At 34.2% G+C, this 16,903-nt stretch overlaps 1 protein-coding gene across 1 annotated transcript; it reads right to left on the minus strand.

Annotated features, from left to right (window-relative positions):
- Positions 1-7,597: 7,597 nt before the first annotated feature.
- On the minus strand, positions 7,598-11,345 carry LOC139852183 (chromo domain protein LHP1-like). Its single transcript, XM_071841411.1, has 6 exons — positions 10,880-11,345; positions 10,693-10,718; positions 10,470-10,556; positions 9,396-10,190; positions 8,385-8,445; positions 7,598-8,009 (listed from the first exon to the last, which is right to left on the minus strand). Exons 1-6 carry the CDS (start codon positions 11,180-11,182, stop codon positions 7,959-7,961), a joined length of 1,323 nt encoding a protein of 440 aa, XP_071697512.1. The 5' UTR covers positions 11,183-11,345; the 3' UTR covers positions 7,598-7,958.
- Between the last annotated feature and the right edge of the window lie 5,558 nt (positions 11,346-16,903).

Raw genomic sequence — 16,903 nt, forward strand, 5'->3', positions numbered from 1 at the left:
GCGCGGCGCGCCAGGTGGCCGCGCGGCGCGCCAAACCACCTGGACAGCCCGCTGTCCCCGGAAGTCAATTTAACGAAAATGTTTGACTAGTTCTTGACATTTTTAGCCAAAACGCTTTTAACCATACATTCATATATGTAAAACTAGCACATAACTAAGGTATGAACAAGTTTTACAAGGTGGGGCCCACACGTGCCCAAAACGCCACTAAGTTTAAAATACAATGTTTAATACAAATTAGAGTTTCGACCACAAAAAGTTTAATTGCCAAACGACACAATGAGCATGGTGTTTGGGGTTAAACTACCCAAGTCTCGGTCAAACTCCAAGCCATAACCCAAAAGTGCTTCCTAATCATCGAAGCGGGAAACTCAATCCAAGGTAATGCCCTTACCCTTATCCACACACGAACCTATAAAAAGGTAAACAACGAGAGGGTAAGCAAAGCTTAGTGAGCACAATAATTATACATACACATATATAATCTACTTACTCGCATCACTTACACAACATCATATCCGAGTTTAACAATTCATCAAGCATGCTACATTAATAAGCATATACCAATAAATCACAATCCCACAAGTAGCTAATAGTACAATAGCATACAATTCATAAATTAATACTTCCAATACATAATTCACATAACTTTGGTTAACCAATTCGAACACGGGAAGCGGTACTTACAAGACCGTTGGAGTTCATAACGTCCACTAGTGTTACTTACACACCGCGTAATCACTAGTCCCCGGGTGATGTCTTAAACACCGCGACTAACTCACCCTTACAACAATGTGGCGTCTTAAACACCGCGACGAATCCACACTTCATTCAATACGATGAGTGGTGTCTTAATCACCGCGACACTTCCACTCCCATGACAATGTGGTGTCTTAAACACCGCGACAATACCACAAGTCAATCATACCATGAGTAGTGTCTTAAACACCGCGACAATGCTACTCGTTACTTAGAATGTGGTGTCTTAAACACCGCGACAATACCACATTCGTGCAACACAAATAAATACATTATATACACATACGCATAATTATTCCACTCACCTTAAACCTTCGGTGATTATTAAACCAAGCTTGAATTCCAAGGTAACGTACCTATTTCACAAGCATATAATTAATCAATCAACTTGGCCTAATCTCATAACACACACCATCCTAGGTCATCTTGACCCATTTTGACACTTAACCCTAATTTGGGTCATTCTTACCAAAAACCCTAACTCTTGGCACTCAAGGCCTTCATACACTTTAAATCACTAGGTTTTAACACAAAACACTAACGTTAACCAATCTTGGTCCATTTTGACCCGTTTGACTCAATAAAAGTCAATACACCCATTTTGGGTCATTTATACCCAAATCACACCCATTTTCACTTCCTTAAGGTGTTCTAGCAAATTATTAGCCAATTAGGGTTTCATAACAACAATTAATACATTTAAAACCTTAGCTTACACACAATTGAGTCTACATGACCCAATTTACCCAAGAACCCCCAAATTTACCAACAAATGGGTTTTATGAGTAATACTAACTCAAACCCTAACCCATACACGAAATCAAAACAAGAATTGAAAGTTAAGGCATACCACAACTATCAAGATGTAGCAATTGACGAGATGAACAACTTTAGAACTTGAACTTTAGCAAGAAACCCTCTTCTTCCTCTTCAAAGTGAGCTTTCCCTCTCTAAAACTCACTCTCTCACTAAAATAAATTGGGAGGTGATAAGGTTGGTGAACAAGGGAGTAAATGAGCTCCCAAACTACTGAACCAAGCCTTAAAGTCGGCCTTGAAGTGAATTTCCCAAAATGCCCTTGATTTAAATTTAAATAAACAAGGGAGGCTGTCTGCACGATTTTGCGCGGCGCGCCATTTGGCCGCGCGGCGCGCAAATGGACAGAAACTGGTTCCTAGCTCCTTTTGAAATATAAAACCAATCCCACAACAAAGTTAACTTCTATACATTATATACAATAATTACACGGGTCTTACATTCTTCCGTAATCACTCAAAATTGTGTTAAGTGTTTTCTTACTGCTGTCTCTTAAGAACCAGCACTGCAAAAGGACCAGCAGCGCAAAAATCAGCAAACAGGACCAGCAGCGCAAAAGTCAGCATACAGGACCAGCAGCGCAAAAGTCAGCATACAGGACCAGCAGTGCAGAGGAACCAGCAAACAAGACCAGCTGCGCAGAACAACCAGCACAGGGACCAGCTGCGCAGAACAACCAGCACAGGGACCAGCCGCGCAGAACAACCAGCACAGGGACCCGCAATGCAGAACAACCAGCACAAGGACCAGCAATGCAGAACAACCAGTACAAGGACCAGCAATGCAGAACAACAAGCACAAAACACTTAGCCAAATTTCAGCTTACTAAGAAAACTTAGTACTGAAAACACTTAGTCAAATTTCAGGTAGACCAAGTCATGATAGTAAATAATGGAAAACCACTTTTGGGTTCGGGTAATCTATCACTTAATGGGTGTACACTCCGTACCTCCAAACCCATTTACAAGTGTAGATTAAAACCCAAAATTACACTAAATTTACAACAATTTACATAACAAATCTTCTTGGAATGCCCCTATTAAACCGGATTTTAACTAGAGTTGGAGGAAGATATTAATTACTTACTCGGAATGTTATCCATAAATATTTTTACCACCACATAGGGAATGCCCAAACTACACATGCATGGTTTGATGTATGGAATGATGCATGTCCTTTGATTACTTTTATTTCATGGCGAGATATGAATGGTGCGGGATTTCATGCATACACCTCTGTTAACGAGATTATAGAGAATGGGCGGCGTTGGTGTTGGCCATTATTGTGGTATAAAAAATATCCAATATTACAACAACTTGATTTGCCATCTATTCAAGAAACTACGGATATTATTAAATGGAAATCAGTTGATGGTGCTATGCTGAATATATCTGTAGCTACAAGTCTACAACATAGAATGATATTAGAGCAAGTGGTCCCAAGGTGAACTGGTTCCATGTAATTTGGTTTTCGTAATGTGTTTCTCTTCATGCTTTCATGTTGTGGTTTCTTATGATAGATAAGTTGAAAACTCAATATATGATGAAGGATTAGGAGATACAAAATAATCAAGTGCTATTATGCCCGTTGTATAATGTGTGTGCAGATTCTCAATCTCATTTGTTTTTTGATTGTGTGTTCTCTGAGAATATATGGCAAAAGGCTAATCCTTTCATGTGCAAATTAAATTGTAGTGATGACTGGATGCAGGTTGCTAGTGATTTGGGGAATGGTTCGGTTAATAGTGCAGCTGTGATGGTTTCAAAACTTTTGTTTGCTTCTTCAGTGTATTTCATTTGGCAAGAGCGTAATGGTTTCAAAGGTAATACCCGCACGATTAATAGGATCTTCGAGGATATTTATTCTGCGGTTCGCATAAAGCTTCTTTCAATTCGGTTTGAGGAGTCGAGACAAGTTATGCAATTGAAGATTGCACAGGAGTTAGATTAGCTAGTGTGTTGTTTTATATATATTCAAGTATTTAAAAAGCAACAGGTTGTGTCTCCCTCAAGTGTTGAATCAGAATTCGGAGGCATAGCTACAGAAGTACAACAGGCTTATCAGACGAACTTAATGCTTATCGGACAACCTTAAGGCTCATTTTTCAAGATAAGCTCGAACATTCCAAACCATTTCCAAAATGAGTTCAATCATGCATTGTGAAAGGTCATGGAGGTTGTCAAGCCGATCTCGAGCTTATCCTAAATTAGTCGAGGTGAGCTCAATCTCTGCTCAACTCGATTACATATATACCAAACCAAGACTATAAGTTATAATGAAGTCATGACATCCAAAGGGTAGCAGCTTGATTTCACAAACATATTTATGAATTACAAGAGAACACATATCTCCCCTGTTGTACGAAACTCATGATCATTATTTTGCCATGATAGTTGATCATTAATACATATTGATTATTAATAAGGAAGTCTATATGTTACTATATACATGAACTTACCTATAGCCTGTTAATGTGACTAAATAGGATAAACTTGAGCGTTACATATTGCGAGATCGATTCCTATCTTACGTACGTTATCTAACCATATTTTACATTCTTTGGTAACTACGAACACGACACCAATATGAAAATAAGTTCATATAACTTGACACAAAATTAGGCATATGATGACCAAAAGAAATGTTCCAAATCCATACCCCGAATCGCTGTCATGAGTAGTAGATGCATCATCTTCATGTTGTTGAAATGAACTCACAGATGAATCTTTGAAGGGGGAGAAGGAAAAAAGGAAGTATACCACAAGCATCAGTATAAATGGAATCACCACAACGTTTTCCACCATAGGACTAAATATTATGATAGCAAAGACATTAAGCATGATTAAAGGAATAAGTGGTGATGGACCTCTAGCATCCATCTTCACTTTTTAACGAATGTCGTTTTAGCTTAGTGAAACACCATAGCAATCGAAATAGTATCATATGGTAGCTATATATACATGGGTATAATTCATTTCCCTATCACCTTTAATGTCATTAACTATAAGCTACTTAAAAGAAGTAACATTTTGACATGGGTTATGTGTTGGGTCCCATGGTAAAGTGGTTGATCCCTGATATTAACGGGCGTTAAAAAAATCCCGTTAAAAATTGCATACGATTTACATGTGAACAGGGGCGGATCTACTAAGGGTCAACTGGGAGCAGTTGACCCCAATGGAAAAATTATATTTAGTGCATCTAGTTACTTTCGGACCTTATAAATTAAGCCCATAAAAAAAATTGACCCCAGTGGACTAAGTAAAGGCGTCAACTTTTTAAGTTGGATAGTTCCATGTGTCTTTATATAGAGATGAAATTGTAGGATAAATATGTGTATGTGTCGATGTGAGACTAGTTCCATTTATATTTGTTTATATATATATTAAATAGTGGGAAGAATATGTGTATGTATCGGTGTGAGAGTTTTTCTAACTTCGGTGATGTATTATTTATGCTCTTTAATTTTTTTCTTTTTGAAGGCCAATAAGTAAATGAATTTATTTAATTTATAATTTGATGAATAATTACATGGATATCTCCTTAGCCTAGAGAGCTATGGAGTTTTTCAAGCAATCGTACCCACACCCACTTTATTGAAATGTCAATGAATGAGTAGTCTTTGAACAATATAAAACGAAAATTGGCATATAATATGATGCTAAGAGTAATTACGATCTCTTAGTATAGTAAATAGATGTAAATTTTAAAATCAAAGAACAATTTTCTCGATTAATATCTCAACATTTCTTATATGTAAAATTTAATAATCGATGTCATTTTTTTATGGGTTCGAAATAACCCGATCCGGTTTGTCATACATAACCGGACCCGTTTCAGTTTCAGCGAATTAATGCCCCCAGTAAAAATATTTCCTGGATCCGCCACTGCATGTGAAGGTAAATTCGGTATTTCTTCTCCAAATTGATAGAAGTTGTAATATAAGAACGTTGAAGTTGAAGGCGTCTTGAAATAGGATTTTGATGATTAGTGATTGTTGGAGGTTTACAGATGAGAAAAGGAGTTCGACTCCACCCGGCTACAACAATTACTTAAATGTAAATGCAACTCTATCCTGCCCGTCCGGAATCACCCGGGGCACCCCTAAGTGGGGTAAAGGGATGGGGGGTTTTACTTGGCCGTGCCCTTGGATCGGTTTCAAGGTTTCCTCCCGGGCAGCGATGGGGGCGGGGTTATTATCGCTGCATCGGCATAGTCGAAACGGGAGATGATCGCAACGGGTGGTTTAGTACCCCTCGGGTGATCCCAATTTGGCTGTCCTAAAAAAAAAAAAAAAAAAAAAAAAAAAAGATGAGAAAAGCTTATGGATAAATGTTAGCCGCGGAAGTTAAAAAAAAAAAAAAAAGGAAAAGAAGAAAAATAAAAACAAATAGTAGAAGCCTAGGAGGATTAGGATTTAGGAGAGAAGAAAACTTTTATATCCTATGACTATTATAATGGTAGGGTTGGCATGGGTTGTCTGCTTAACTCATTTTCTTTGAGTTTTTGTTTGTTGTATACGTGATTCTGAAAATCTATATTCATGTTCTTGTTTTTGAAGAAAAACGAAGGTGTTAGGGAGATTTTTTTATATAGAATCTGATAAGTTAGTATTTTTGCTAAGTTTAAGTATTGTTAAGTTTGAGTCTGAGAGTTTAAGTCTGAGTATCATAGATTCTGGCATGCAGTAAAGAACATAAACTCTCACATGAACTATAATGCACAAAATTTAACAAGATCAAGATCAAGATCAAGATCAAGATCAATATTAATGACTTAATCAATAATCAATACTAGATCATTAGACTTTGAGAGGATTATGCTTCCTAAAATCACAAGTCTATAATTAGGAGATGTATGTTTACATCTCAAATCGTTCATTCTGTTGTTAATCTTGACGATTGTTATCATCTTTGTAATTGTGTAAGCGATACTTATAATACATTGAGATAGTCAATTTGTTTAATTCAATTATTTCGACACTTATTGTTTTAATCATCAGGATTAATCGTAATTACTATATTAACTATTAGACAAAAAACATGAATAGTATCGAGGGCGTTTTCGTCTTTTCACCTTTTTTCCCTTTCCAAAAAATCCCCACACTTTGTTCAAAATTTAAAATACCCCCAAACAGGAGGTAAAGTGTCAAACCAACATTTTCATAAAAAAATCTTAACTAAACTCCACCCAAATATTTAACGGGTCATATCTTCTCGCGCGCAACGAGTTAAATTTTTCCGACACCATCGTTAAGCTCGAAATAATTTTACGAACACAATGTCACTAACTATACGCAAAACAGACGCTTTTTAAAAAACGCTAAATATTTGAGTCCACCTTTCATACACGTTGATTTTTTTCTCACGGGTTCCGTACCTATTTTCATCTATTAACAACATATACATATGAGTCTTATATTTTCTTAAAAAATTATTTAGTAATTTTTTTGATATTACTCGGTAAATATTTTATTCTTAAATCATACGGAGTGTTAATATAAGCTAACGAGTTAATTGTGTTAAATTTTAAAAAGTCAACAACTCCATAGCGAAACGCGAAAATACACATATATTGTTAATTTAAGATAACATCTAAATCTTTGACGAGTAATACCTTTTCGTTCGACTCGAGTTGCGCTTCAACGACATTATCGTTGGCCACGAAATAATTTTGCAAAATAAACATAACAAAATACATTGAAAACCGAACCCCACCGAACCCCGGCGCGAAGCGAGAGTTGAAAAACTAGTTGGGACCAAAAGAAGGAAATTTGAGAATGAAGGTTGTTTGCTTTAAGGGTGAAGAAGAGAGATGTAAACTGACAATTGTATCCTCACATGTAACGCACAGACACTTTTCTAAACGTTCGTTAGCATTAGAGACTATCCGCATAACGTGTGAAAACTCTGAGGATCAAACACATCAAAATATTTAGATGAATATGTGAAATTTCCTACGACCATCCAAGTAATTTTGTCAATTAGGATCAGGAAAAAAAGAATTACGTCGGCGATTTAGGATACATGATACGATATCATGCTCCATGTTTACAAGACCCACTACGATCTCAAACAAATATTTAACAGATAAAGCACACAAACCTTCTAAGGCATTTGAATAAAACCCGATAAATTACAAACACGCTAACAATCTGGACATTCACCATGTCCAAAATCTGGCGTTAGCGTAAAATGATTGCTCTATATTAAGAACAACAGCATGATCCAAAAATGCATTTACCATGATACAAAATACATATATCACTACTATTTACTGTTTGCACCCCTTCTAAGGAAGACTAGTACCCACTATTTTCTGCATCCTAGAGATATTTGAAGATTGACACTCGTTCACTGTTCCAAGATGGTTATCAACATTATTCATTCAGTGGGGCTCGCATACTGAATATGCTGCTCATAAAAGTTTATCAGCTGTCACAGTAAAAATGTAAAATAATAAGAATATGAGTGTACAAATCTTCATGATTTTTCTAGATATGGCTATTTTCATCCATTTACTTGTTAATTGGCAGATTCAAGTAAATGTTATCACTAGATCGTCAACACTAAAAAGGTGGTCAAATGGGGTAAAAGTCGCCCAAAAAGTGAGTTTCAAAGCATTAAACCTCATAGATCATTTTATTCAAAACAATTAGATTACCTGAAAGTTATTATAATCATATATGATCTACCAAATATTCTTAACTAATACAGTAACTAATATGAATAGAAATAGAAATGTTCCGTGTCAACCCAACCCAACCCATATCAACCAACCCACCCATAGATGGAAGTAAATAGCGTTACCAAGAGCGGGTAGTGAGCCTTGAGATATCTGTTATCCACCATCACTTCTTTTCCATCAGACCTGTTAAAAAAACGTTTTTGTCATTACTTGCCAACGAACTAGATTATGTTATCCAGACAGGCTCCAAAGGGACTTTTCAATGACGGGTCAATCATATTTTTTGACCTCTGGATCTTGTGAAGGAGATCATGTGATATTCACAGGGAAAAAAAAGTTGACACTTATGCATTTTGTACTTACTTATATTCTTAAGAAACTTCAAAAGCTAATATTGAATAAATGTGAAATTAGCTCCCACAAGAGGGACAAATGATAGACATAAAAGTAAAGAGTTATTCAAGTCCAATAAAATACGGATAGGCCTATTAACTGAATAAATTTGTTGTTAGATTTTTCCCTCACTACGCTTTTGAGTTGGAGATATTTGTCATTAAGATACAAATTAGCGTATTCATGAAAAAAACTACCGGATTTTTCTTGTGCTATGTGTCTGGATCGAAGGAAATGTATGTTGCTAAGAAATAAGAATATCAAATGTGAAGATTAATGTTTCAAGGTAAATATGAAAAATATATGGCAGTGACAGATCAGCGAAAAATACAGCACAATTATGTTTCAAACAGTAGCATTAGTTCTTTAATCGCATAGCTTTCCTAACATAGAAGATCGTAATACTATATTCTCTCGCCAAACTTATCCCAAATGTACAGCAAGGCATGTTCCAAATATTTAGCTTTATGAGCAAAAATTGGTAACAAACAATGACATAATTCTAGCACCACCTATTCAGCATTTATTATCATCATCGGCATAATTTGTACTATTTCCATACTGACATCAGAGAACTGTCTACTAACAAAAAACCAGAACTTCTGCTTCCTTATAATCGTATCATCTTGCATACATGGTATTATGTATCTAAGTTATTCTGATTTATTGATTAATGATATCAAGAATGAGTAATATGTGTAAAGTCGTGAATATATATAGGATGAAGGTTATGCACAAACCTCAAGACCGAAAAGGTAACCAAGATGTCCTGCATATCATTAAGAGTGGAAATGGAATATTCAATTGGTTTAATGATCTTGGTAATGGCGTACATGCTTCTAGAAGTATCTACCACATTCATCGAACCAAAGCAATTTCCCAGTTGGTCAAACTTTTGAATCCCATGCTCTACAACTACACCATTCCCACTTGCTATTCTTTCTATTGCATCATGTGCACCGTTCGCAACAACCACATTTAAATCTTGCGTAAACCGCTTAACCGAACCAGATTTCCTCCTCTTAGCTCCACCATTACGGCTAACCCAAACAGGTCTTGATCCATTCACATGTGAGACCGCATTGGACGGACTTGCACCATCACCTGATTGATGATCTTCTTGAATATGTACAGAAGGCTCATTTATTTTTTCTTTATTAGTTGAAGTTGAACCTTTCAGTTCACTTAGCTTTACATTCCACTCATTCGTCTCATTCGTTTCACCCGTTTGTTGGGCGACCGATAACGATCCGTTGCCACTCAACTGTTTTGTTTTTTTAACATTTTTCACGGTTTTAACACTGCTTTCTCCCCATTTAAGAGGAACATTCTCAAAGGAACGTGACAAAGGTTCTTCAATTATTCGAAGCTTCACAGCAGGCACATCATATGTGGCAGCAGGTGAACCTTGTTGCTGCTGCTGCTGCTGCTGCTGCGGCTGCGGCTGTTGCTTTTTCTTCTTTGCAGGTGGTTGAAGAACAGGAACACTCTTGCGTTTTTGTTTCTTGTTTGATTTATGTTTTCCTGATCTCATTCTTCAGATTTTATTAAACAAAAAGAACACATCAAACACTCGAATCCATTAATATTCAGGGTTTCTTTGGGATAAGCTTAAGGTTGAGCAAAGAATGTAAGCGACGCGTGTTTCAATTTTATAAAACCTTTTGACACAAGGTGTACCGTAAAATCAAAAATTTCCTTAATCTGCTGATTACAATTATTATCAATTCCTTATAACATGCGCTACCTTAAGCTATACCAAAAACCAACCCTTCATATGATCAACCTTAAAAAGAAGACTATAAAGGCAATACCTTTCTTCGAATGCATCAATAAAATCTGAACAGGACATGAGATTCTCAACTGGTTCCCAAGTGTTAGCCGTCTCTGGCCATCCGCGCCTTCAAAAAGGCATAAAAACATAACTTAAATCACTAAAAATTAAAATCAGTCCTTCTTGCAACCTATGATTATTGCTAGTTATATTGTATATGTAAATGTAAATCATATCCTATACTTACAACTTAGATCACTTACCATTTAATGAGATACTGCACTTTCCCCTACCACCCAAAATCAAACAATCAGAAGCAATCCATCAATGTAAACACACACACACACACACACACACACAAAACACCAAATTAGAGAAATTTAGACACAAAATAATAAAAACAATTTTTTTTATTAAAAAAAAGGAATGAATTAGGAATCAATTTTAAACCTTTCGACTTCTTTTCTTCCGTACGGATTCAATTTCATAAAAACCCTCAGCTAACTTAGGGCGTTCATCTTCAGCTTCATTTTCATTTTCCAGATCACCAAATTGTTCTTCATATTCTTCATCATCTTCGTCATAATCACCGTATTCTTCATCTTCGTATCTATCACTGACGTCATTCAACGACAATTGATGCTGCTGCTGTTGTTCACTGTTCTGATCAAGGTATTCAGAATCATCGTTGCCTATCCGTTGTGATGGTGGTTGATCGGAGCTGGTGGCTTTTCCTCTAGCGCCGCCTTTCATTGGTGACGTTAATCGGTGGATTACGGTTGTTTTCTTCCAACCGTAACTTGGCAAATTTGTGGAAGTTTGTGTTCAGTTTCTGATTCGCCCCCAAATTTGAAAACCTAGAATTTTATGACGTCAATAAATGTTTTTAGTAATTGCATAAAAGGACACATACTTCTAAAAACTTACTATTTCATATGAAAATTTGATATCATCATAACCATGTACATATCAATATCATGTTACTCTAAATTTGTATGTATTATATATCTTCATAGTAATTTCACTCACCGAATATACTTCCTTTTCATATATTGAGATTTACCGATGAATTGGTATTTCTACTTACATGTACACAACGTAATTGGGGTTGAACTTCGAACATATGTAAGACTTAAAAAACAACTATCGATGAGATGTTATCACACGAAAACCATCAGGTGAAAGTCGCCAGAAGCTTGTGATAAAATGGATATGGTGAAGGGTCGGGGTTGGTAGACTATGATGGTAAGTATGATGTGTGAAATTACGAAAATAATCTTTTGGAATTAAATAATGGTATGAACAGTATTGGTTTGTGGTCTAATGATAAATAGCGTAATGTGTGTGGATGTGAGGTGAATGGGATGAAAGAGAAGGAAGCTGGATCTTTCCAAATTGAAAAGAAGTATATTATGAAAAATTAGGCATAATAATTATTCTGCATTCATTTATTTTCTCTCATAATAAAATTTTGAAAACACCGTAACTTTTTAATTTCTTTTTGGTTACTTTCTTTCTTTTATAATACTAACTGTGAGCCTTTCTTACTTATAAATGATTCTTGTTCCTACTTATAAATTTTTGTGTATTCCGTATTAGGGAGTATAAAATCCCTTGGTCAAAAATGTTACATAAAACATGTGGAGGGAAATGGTTGAAGATGTCAAAGCGATGACACTACTAAATTTTACCATTCACGTATAGCTGTAGAAATAAAAGTAGCTTATTGAGTCATTTACCATGTATTACTATTAACAGCGATTATGATGATCATCACCATGTAATTGTCTCACGTCTTATTATCTCATCTCATCAATAATTGGAGGTGGTAGTTCTGAAGAGGTGATCACAGATCATTAGACAAAAAATATTATAAACATATTAAAATCACACTAGGCATCAGTTAATGTATCTATGTTTTTAGTCATTTTAGTTTAATATAATCGTATTCTTAATTTACTTTTGTTGATCACAAATTATTTGTACTGTTAAACATTTTGTATAAATTTAACAATTGATGTATCGTAACTTGTAACTGAAACATGATAAAACGATATTTTTATTCTAGAATGCAAATGATGTGTGTACATTATTACATATTAAATCATTACATCAATTTCCTACAAGTACAATACACGACACACCATTATTGTCATAGTCAAAAAACGGAATAATTGATAAGTAGCATTCCAAAAGACACTGTGATATCGCTCCAATTATACATATATTATATCGCGATATCGGGTTGTTTTAGTTATTATTTCACTAATATTTGAAGACTTTTGCGGATACTTGAAAGAAATTGATGAATTGAGCTCGAAAAGTCTTTGGTTAATGTTTTGATTGGTTCCGACAAAACTTTAGCTTCATATAAGCTTAAAGCAAGATTAAACGAGAAAAAAATGAAGAATTTCTGAAGCTGTGGTGAATCGCGACCGTGATATAATGGATCCCGGCCGCGATATATTAACAAAAGTTGGAAGAATCGAAGAAAGGTTGATCGTGGTCCCGATGTGCTTCGTCCTAGTCGCGATTACAAGAGATGATCGCGGTGGCGATCCTTTGATCCCGGCCGCGATCCGGTGTCGAGCTGAAGATTACCTCATATAAATAGTCGGGTTTTTCACCCTAATAAAGGGAGGCAGTTTTTAGGCTACGAAAATGTGAAGGTTTTGAAGACTTTTATCATTCCTTTGAAGATTACTTCATCTCTTAATTCCGTTTCAACTTTAATTAATTTCGGTACTAGATTTCTTCATTAATTTTATCATTGTAATCATGAATGCTTCTCGTCTTTATTATTACTTTGTTTCTTGCAACTTTAATATGTCAGGCTAAATCTTTTGTGTGTTTACTTGAATGTGAAACTAGAGATATTTGATTGTTCTATCATATGAATTTAATGTCTTGTGATTTAAATTATTCGTGTTTGATTAAAGAACGATTGTTATGCATGTTTTATATTCTTAATTCAATTGCATAGGTTGTTAATCGTTTAATGTGAGTTAAATTGAGATGCAATTTATGTTTCAACACCTAGGTGATCTAGACAATTAGATAATTGATTTCAAGTGATTGTGTCATTAAAATAATTGGTAATTAAAAGGGTTGTGAACTACATAATCGTGTAACTATTTTAAGTGATTGTTATAGTTAGGATTTTACGTGAGTTTAGTCCAAATCAAGTCTCATTAGTTTTATCAAATATTGTTTAATCTTTTGAAGAAGATTTATGTGAGTTTACTAACTTTAATTGATTTGGACTTTGGGAGAAGTCATAAGATTATATTAAAGACATAACAATCGGTAATAACTACAGGAACAATCCATATTGATAGTGAATCATTCAAGTAGACACCGTTTTCTCTTTATTGTTAATTCGATTTCTTTACTTCTCAATTGCGTGAATGAAAATACAATCCAAACCTCTTTTATTAAGCTCCTAGGATAATTATTAGTTTTTAAAGTCTTAATTAAACTGTTCTTTGTGGAACGAACTGGTCAAATTACTTATTGGTTACTGCATGATCAGGTTATAGTTGCCTGTAATTGTGTGATAATTGTTAGGTTTGTAGCTAGTTATTTTAAGGTACGATTTCACATATCAAATTTTTGGCGCCGCTGCCGGGGAGAGGTTCTACATTGGGATTTTAAGCGTACTTATAATTATTCGATCCTTTTGTAAGAAGCAATTCTTGCAAAAGTTACTTTTCTGTTATTTTTGTTTGGATTTACGCACGGTTTTGTTGTGGTGTGATCGCAGGTTAGGTATAAATAACTCTGGAACCGTCTAGAGTTTTGTAGTGACCCGAACTTTTCCATGTTTTTATATATTAAATGAAATTGTTATTTACATGATTAAGTGTTTCCAACATGTTAAGCAATCAAACTTGTTAAGACTTGATTAATTGAAATAGGTTTCATATAGACAATTGACCACCCAAGTTGACCGGTGATTCACGAACGTTAAAACTTGTAAAAACTATATGATGACATATATATGATTATATATATAGTTAACATGATATTATGATAAGTAAGTATCTCATTAGGTATTTTAACAATGTGTTATATACATAAAATTGAGTTTATTGAATTAAAAAACTCGAAACGATATATATAACGATTATCGTTATAACAACGTCTTACTAAATACATATGAATCATATTAAGATATTGATACACTATGTTTAATCATGATAAATGATAAGTAAACATGTCATTAAGTGTATTAACAATGAACTACATATGTAAAAACAAGACTACTAACTTAATGATTTCGAAACGAGACATATATGTAACGATTATCGTTGTAACAACATTTAACTGTATATATATCATACTAAGATATATTAATATATCGTAATATCATGATAATATAATAATTTAACATCTCTTTAGATATAATAAACAATGGGTTAACAACATTTAACAAGATCGTTAACCTAAAGGTTTCAAAACAACATTTACATGTAACGACTAACGGTGACTTAACGACTAAGTTAAAATGTATATACATGTAGTGTTTTAATATGTATTCATACACTTTTGAAAGACTTCAAGACACTTATCAAAGTACTTCTACTTAACAAAAATGCTTACAATTACATCCTCGTTCAGTTTCATCAACAATTCTACTCGTATGCACCCGTATTCGTACTCGTACAATACACAGCTTTTAGATGTATGTACTATTGGTATATACACTCCAATGATCAGATCTTAGCAGCCCATGTGAGTCACCTAACATATGTGGGAACCATCATTTGGCAACTAGCATGAAATATCTCATAAAATTACAAAAATATTAGTAATCATTCATGACTTATTTACATGTAAACAAAATTACACATCCTTTATATCTAATCCATATACCAACGACCAAAAATACCTACAAATACTTTCATTCTTCAATTTTCTTCATCTAATTGATCTCTCTCAAGTTCTATCTTCAAGTTCTAAGTGTTCTTCATAAATTCTATAAGTTCTAGTTTCATAAAATCAAGAATACTTCCAAGTTTGCTAGCTTACTTCCAATCTTGTAAAGTGATGATCCAAACTCAAGAAATCTTTCTTATTTACAGTAAGATATCTTTCTAATACAAGGTAATACTCATATTCAAACTTTGATTCAATTTCTATAACTATAACAATCTTATTTCGAGTGGAAATCTTACTTGAACATGTTTTCGTGTCATGATTTTGCTTCAAGAACTTTCAAGCCTTCAAAGGATCCTTTGAAGCTAGATCTATTTTTCTCATTTCCAGTAAGTTTATCCACAAAACCTGAGGTAGTAATGATGTTCATAACATCATTCGATTCATATATATAAAACTACCTTATTCGAAGTTTTAAACTTGAAATCACTAGAACATAGTTTAGTTAATTCTAAACTTGTTCGCAAACAAAAGTTAATCCTTCTAACTTGACTTTTAAAATTAACTAAAAACATGTTCTATATCTATATGATATGCTAACTTAATGATTTAAAACCTGGACACACGAAAAATATCGTAAAATCGGACATACGCCGTCGTAGTAACACCGCGGGCTGTTTTGGGTTAGTTAATTAAAAGCAATGACAAACTTTGATTTAAAAGTTGTTCTACTGGGAAAATGATTTTTCTTATGAACATGAAACTATATCCAAAAATCATGGTTAAACTCAAAGTGGAAGTATCTTTTTCAAAATGGTCATCAAGACGTCGTTCTTTCGACTGAAATGACTACCTCTTACAAAAACGACTTGTAACTTATATTTCTGACTATAAACCTATACTTTTTCTATTTAGATTCATAAAATAGTGTTCAATATGAAACCATAGTAATTTGATTCACTCAAAACGGATTTAAAACGAAGAAGTTATGGGTAAAACAAGATTGGATATTTTTTTGATTGTTGTAGCTACGGAAAATATTGTAACAATTCTATATAAATCATATCCTAGCTAACTTATATTGTATTATACATGTATTCTAATATATTATGTAATCTTGGGATACCATAGACACGTATGCAAATGTTTTGACATATCATATCGACCCATGTATATATATTATTTGGAACAACCATAGACACTCTATATGCAGTAATGTTTGAGTTAGCTATACAGGGTTGAGGTTGATTCCAAAAATATATATACTTTGAGTTGTGATATAGCCTGAGACATATATAAACTGGGTCGTGGATTGATTCAAGATAATATATATCAATTTATTTCTGTACATCTAACTATGGACAACTAGTTGTAGGTTACTAACGAGGACAACTGACTTAATAAACTTAAAATATCAAAATGTATTAAAAATGTTGTAAATATATTTTGAACATACTTTGATATATATATGTATATATTTGTTATAGGTTCGTGAATCAACCAGTGGCCAAGTCTTACTCCCAATGAAGTAAAAATCTGTGAAAGTGAGTTATAGTCCCACTTTTAAAATCTAATATTTTGGGATGAGAATACATG

This window comes from Rutidosis leptorrhynchoides, chromosome 6 (assembly GCF_046630445.1).
Source record: "Rutidosis leptorrhynchoides isolate AG116_Rl617_1_P2 chromosome 6, CSIRO_AGI_Rlap_v1, whole genome shotgun sequence".
In the NCBI taxonomy this organism is placed as follows: domain Eukaryota; kingdom Viridiplantae; phylum Streptophyta; class Magnoliopsida; order Asterales; family Asteraceae; genus Rutidosis; species Rutidosis leptorrhynchoides.

Coding starts and splice junctions, on each gene's coding strand:
- LOC139852183 (XM_071841411.1), bottom strand. CDS start 11,182: ATGAAAGGCGGCGCTAGAGGAAAAGCCACCAGCTCCGATCAACCACCA. Junction 10,719..10,879: donor GGAAGAAAAGAAGTCGAAAG/GTTTAAAATTGA, acceptor TTTGGGTGGTAG/GGGAAAGTGCAGTATCTCAT. Junction 8,010..8,384: donor AGGCTCACTACCCGCTCTTG/GTAACGCTATTT, acceptor TTACTGTGACAG/CTGATAAACTTTTATGAGCA.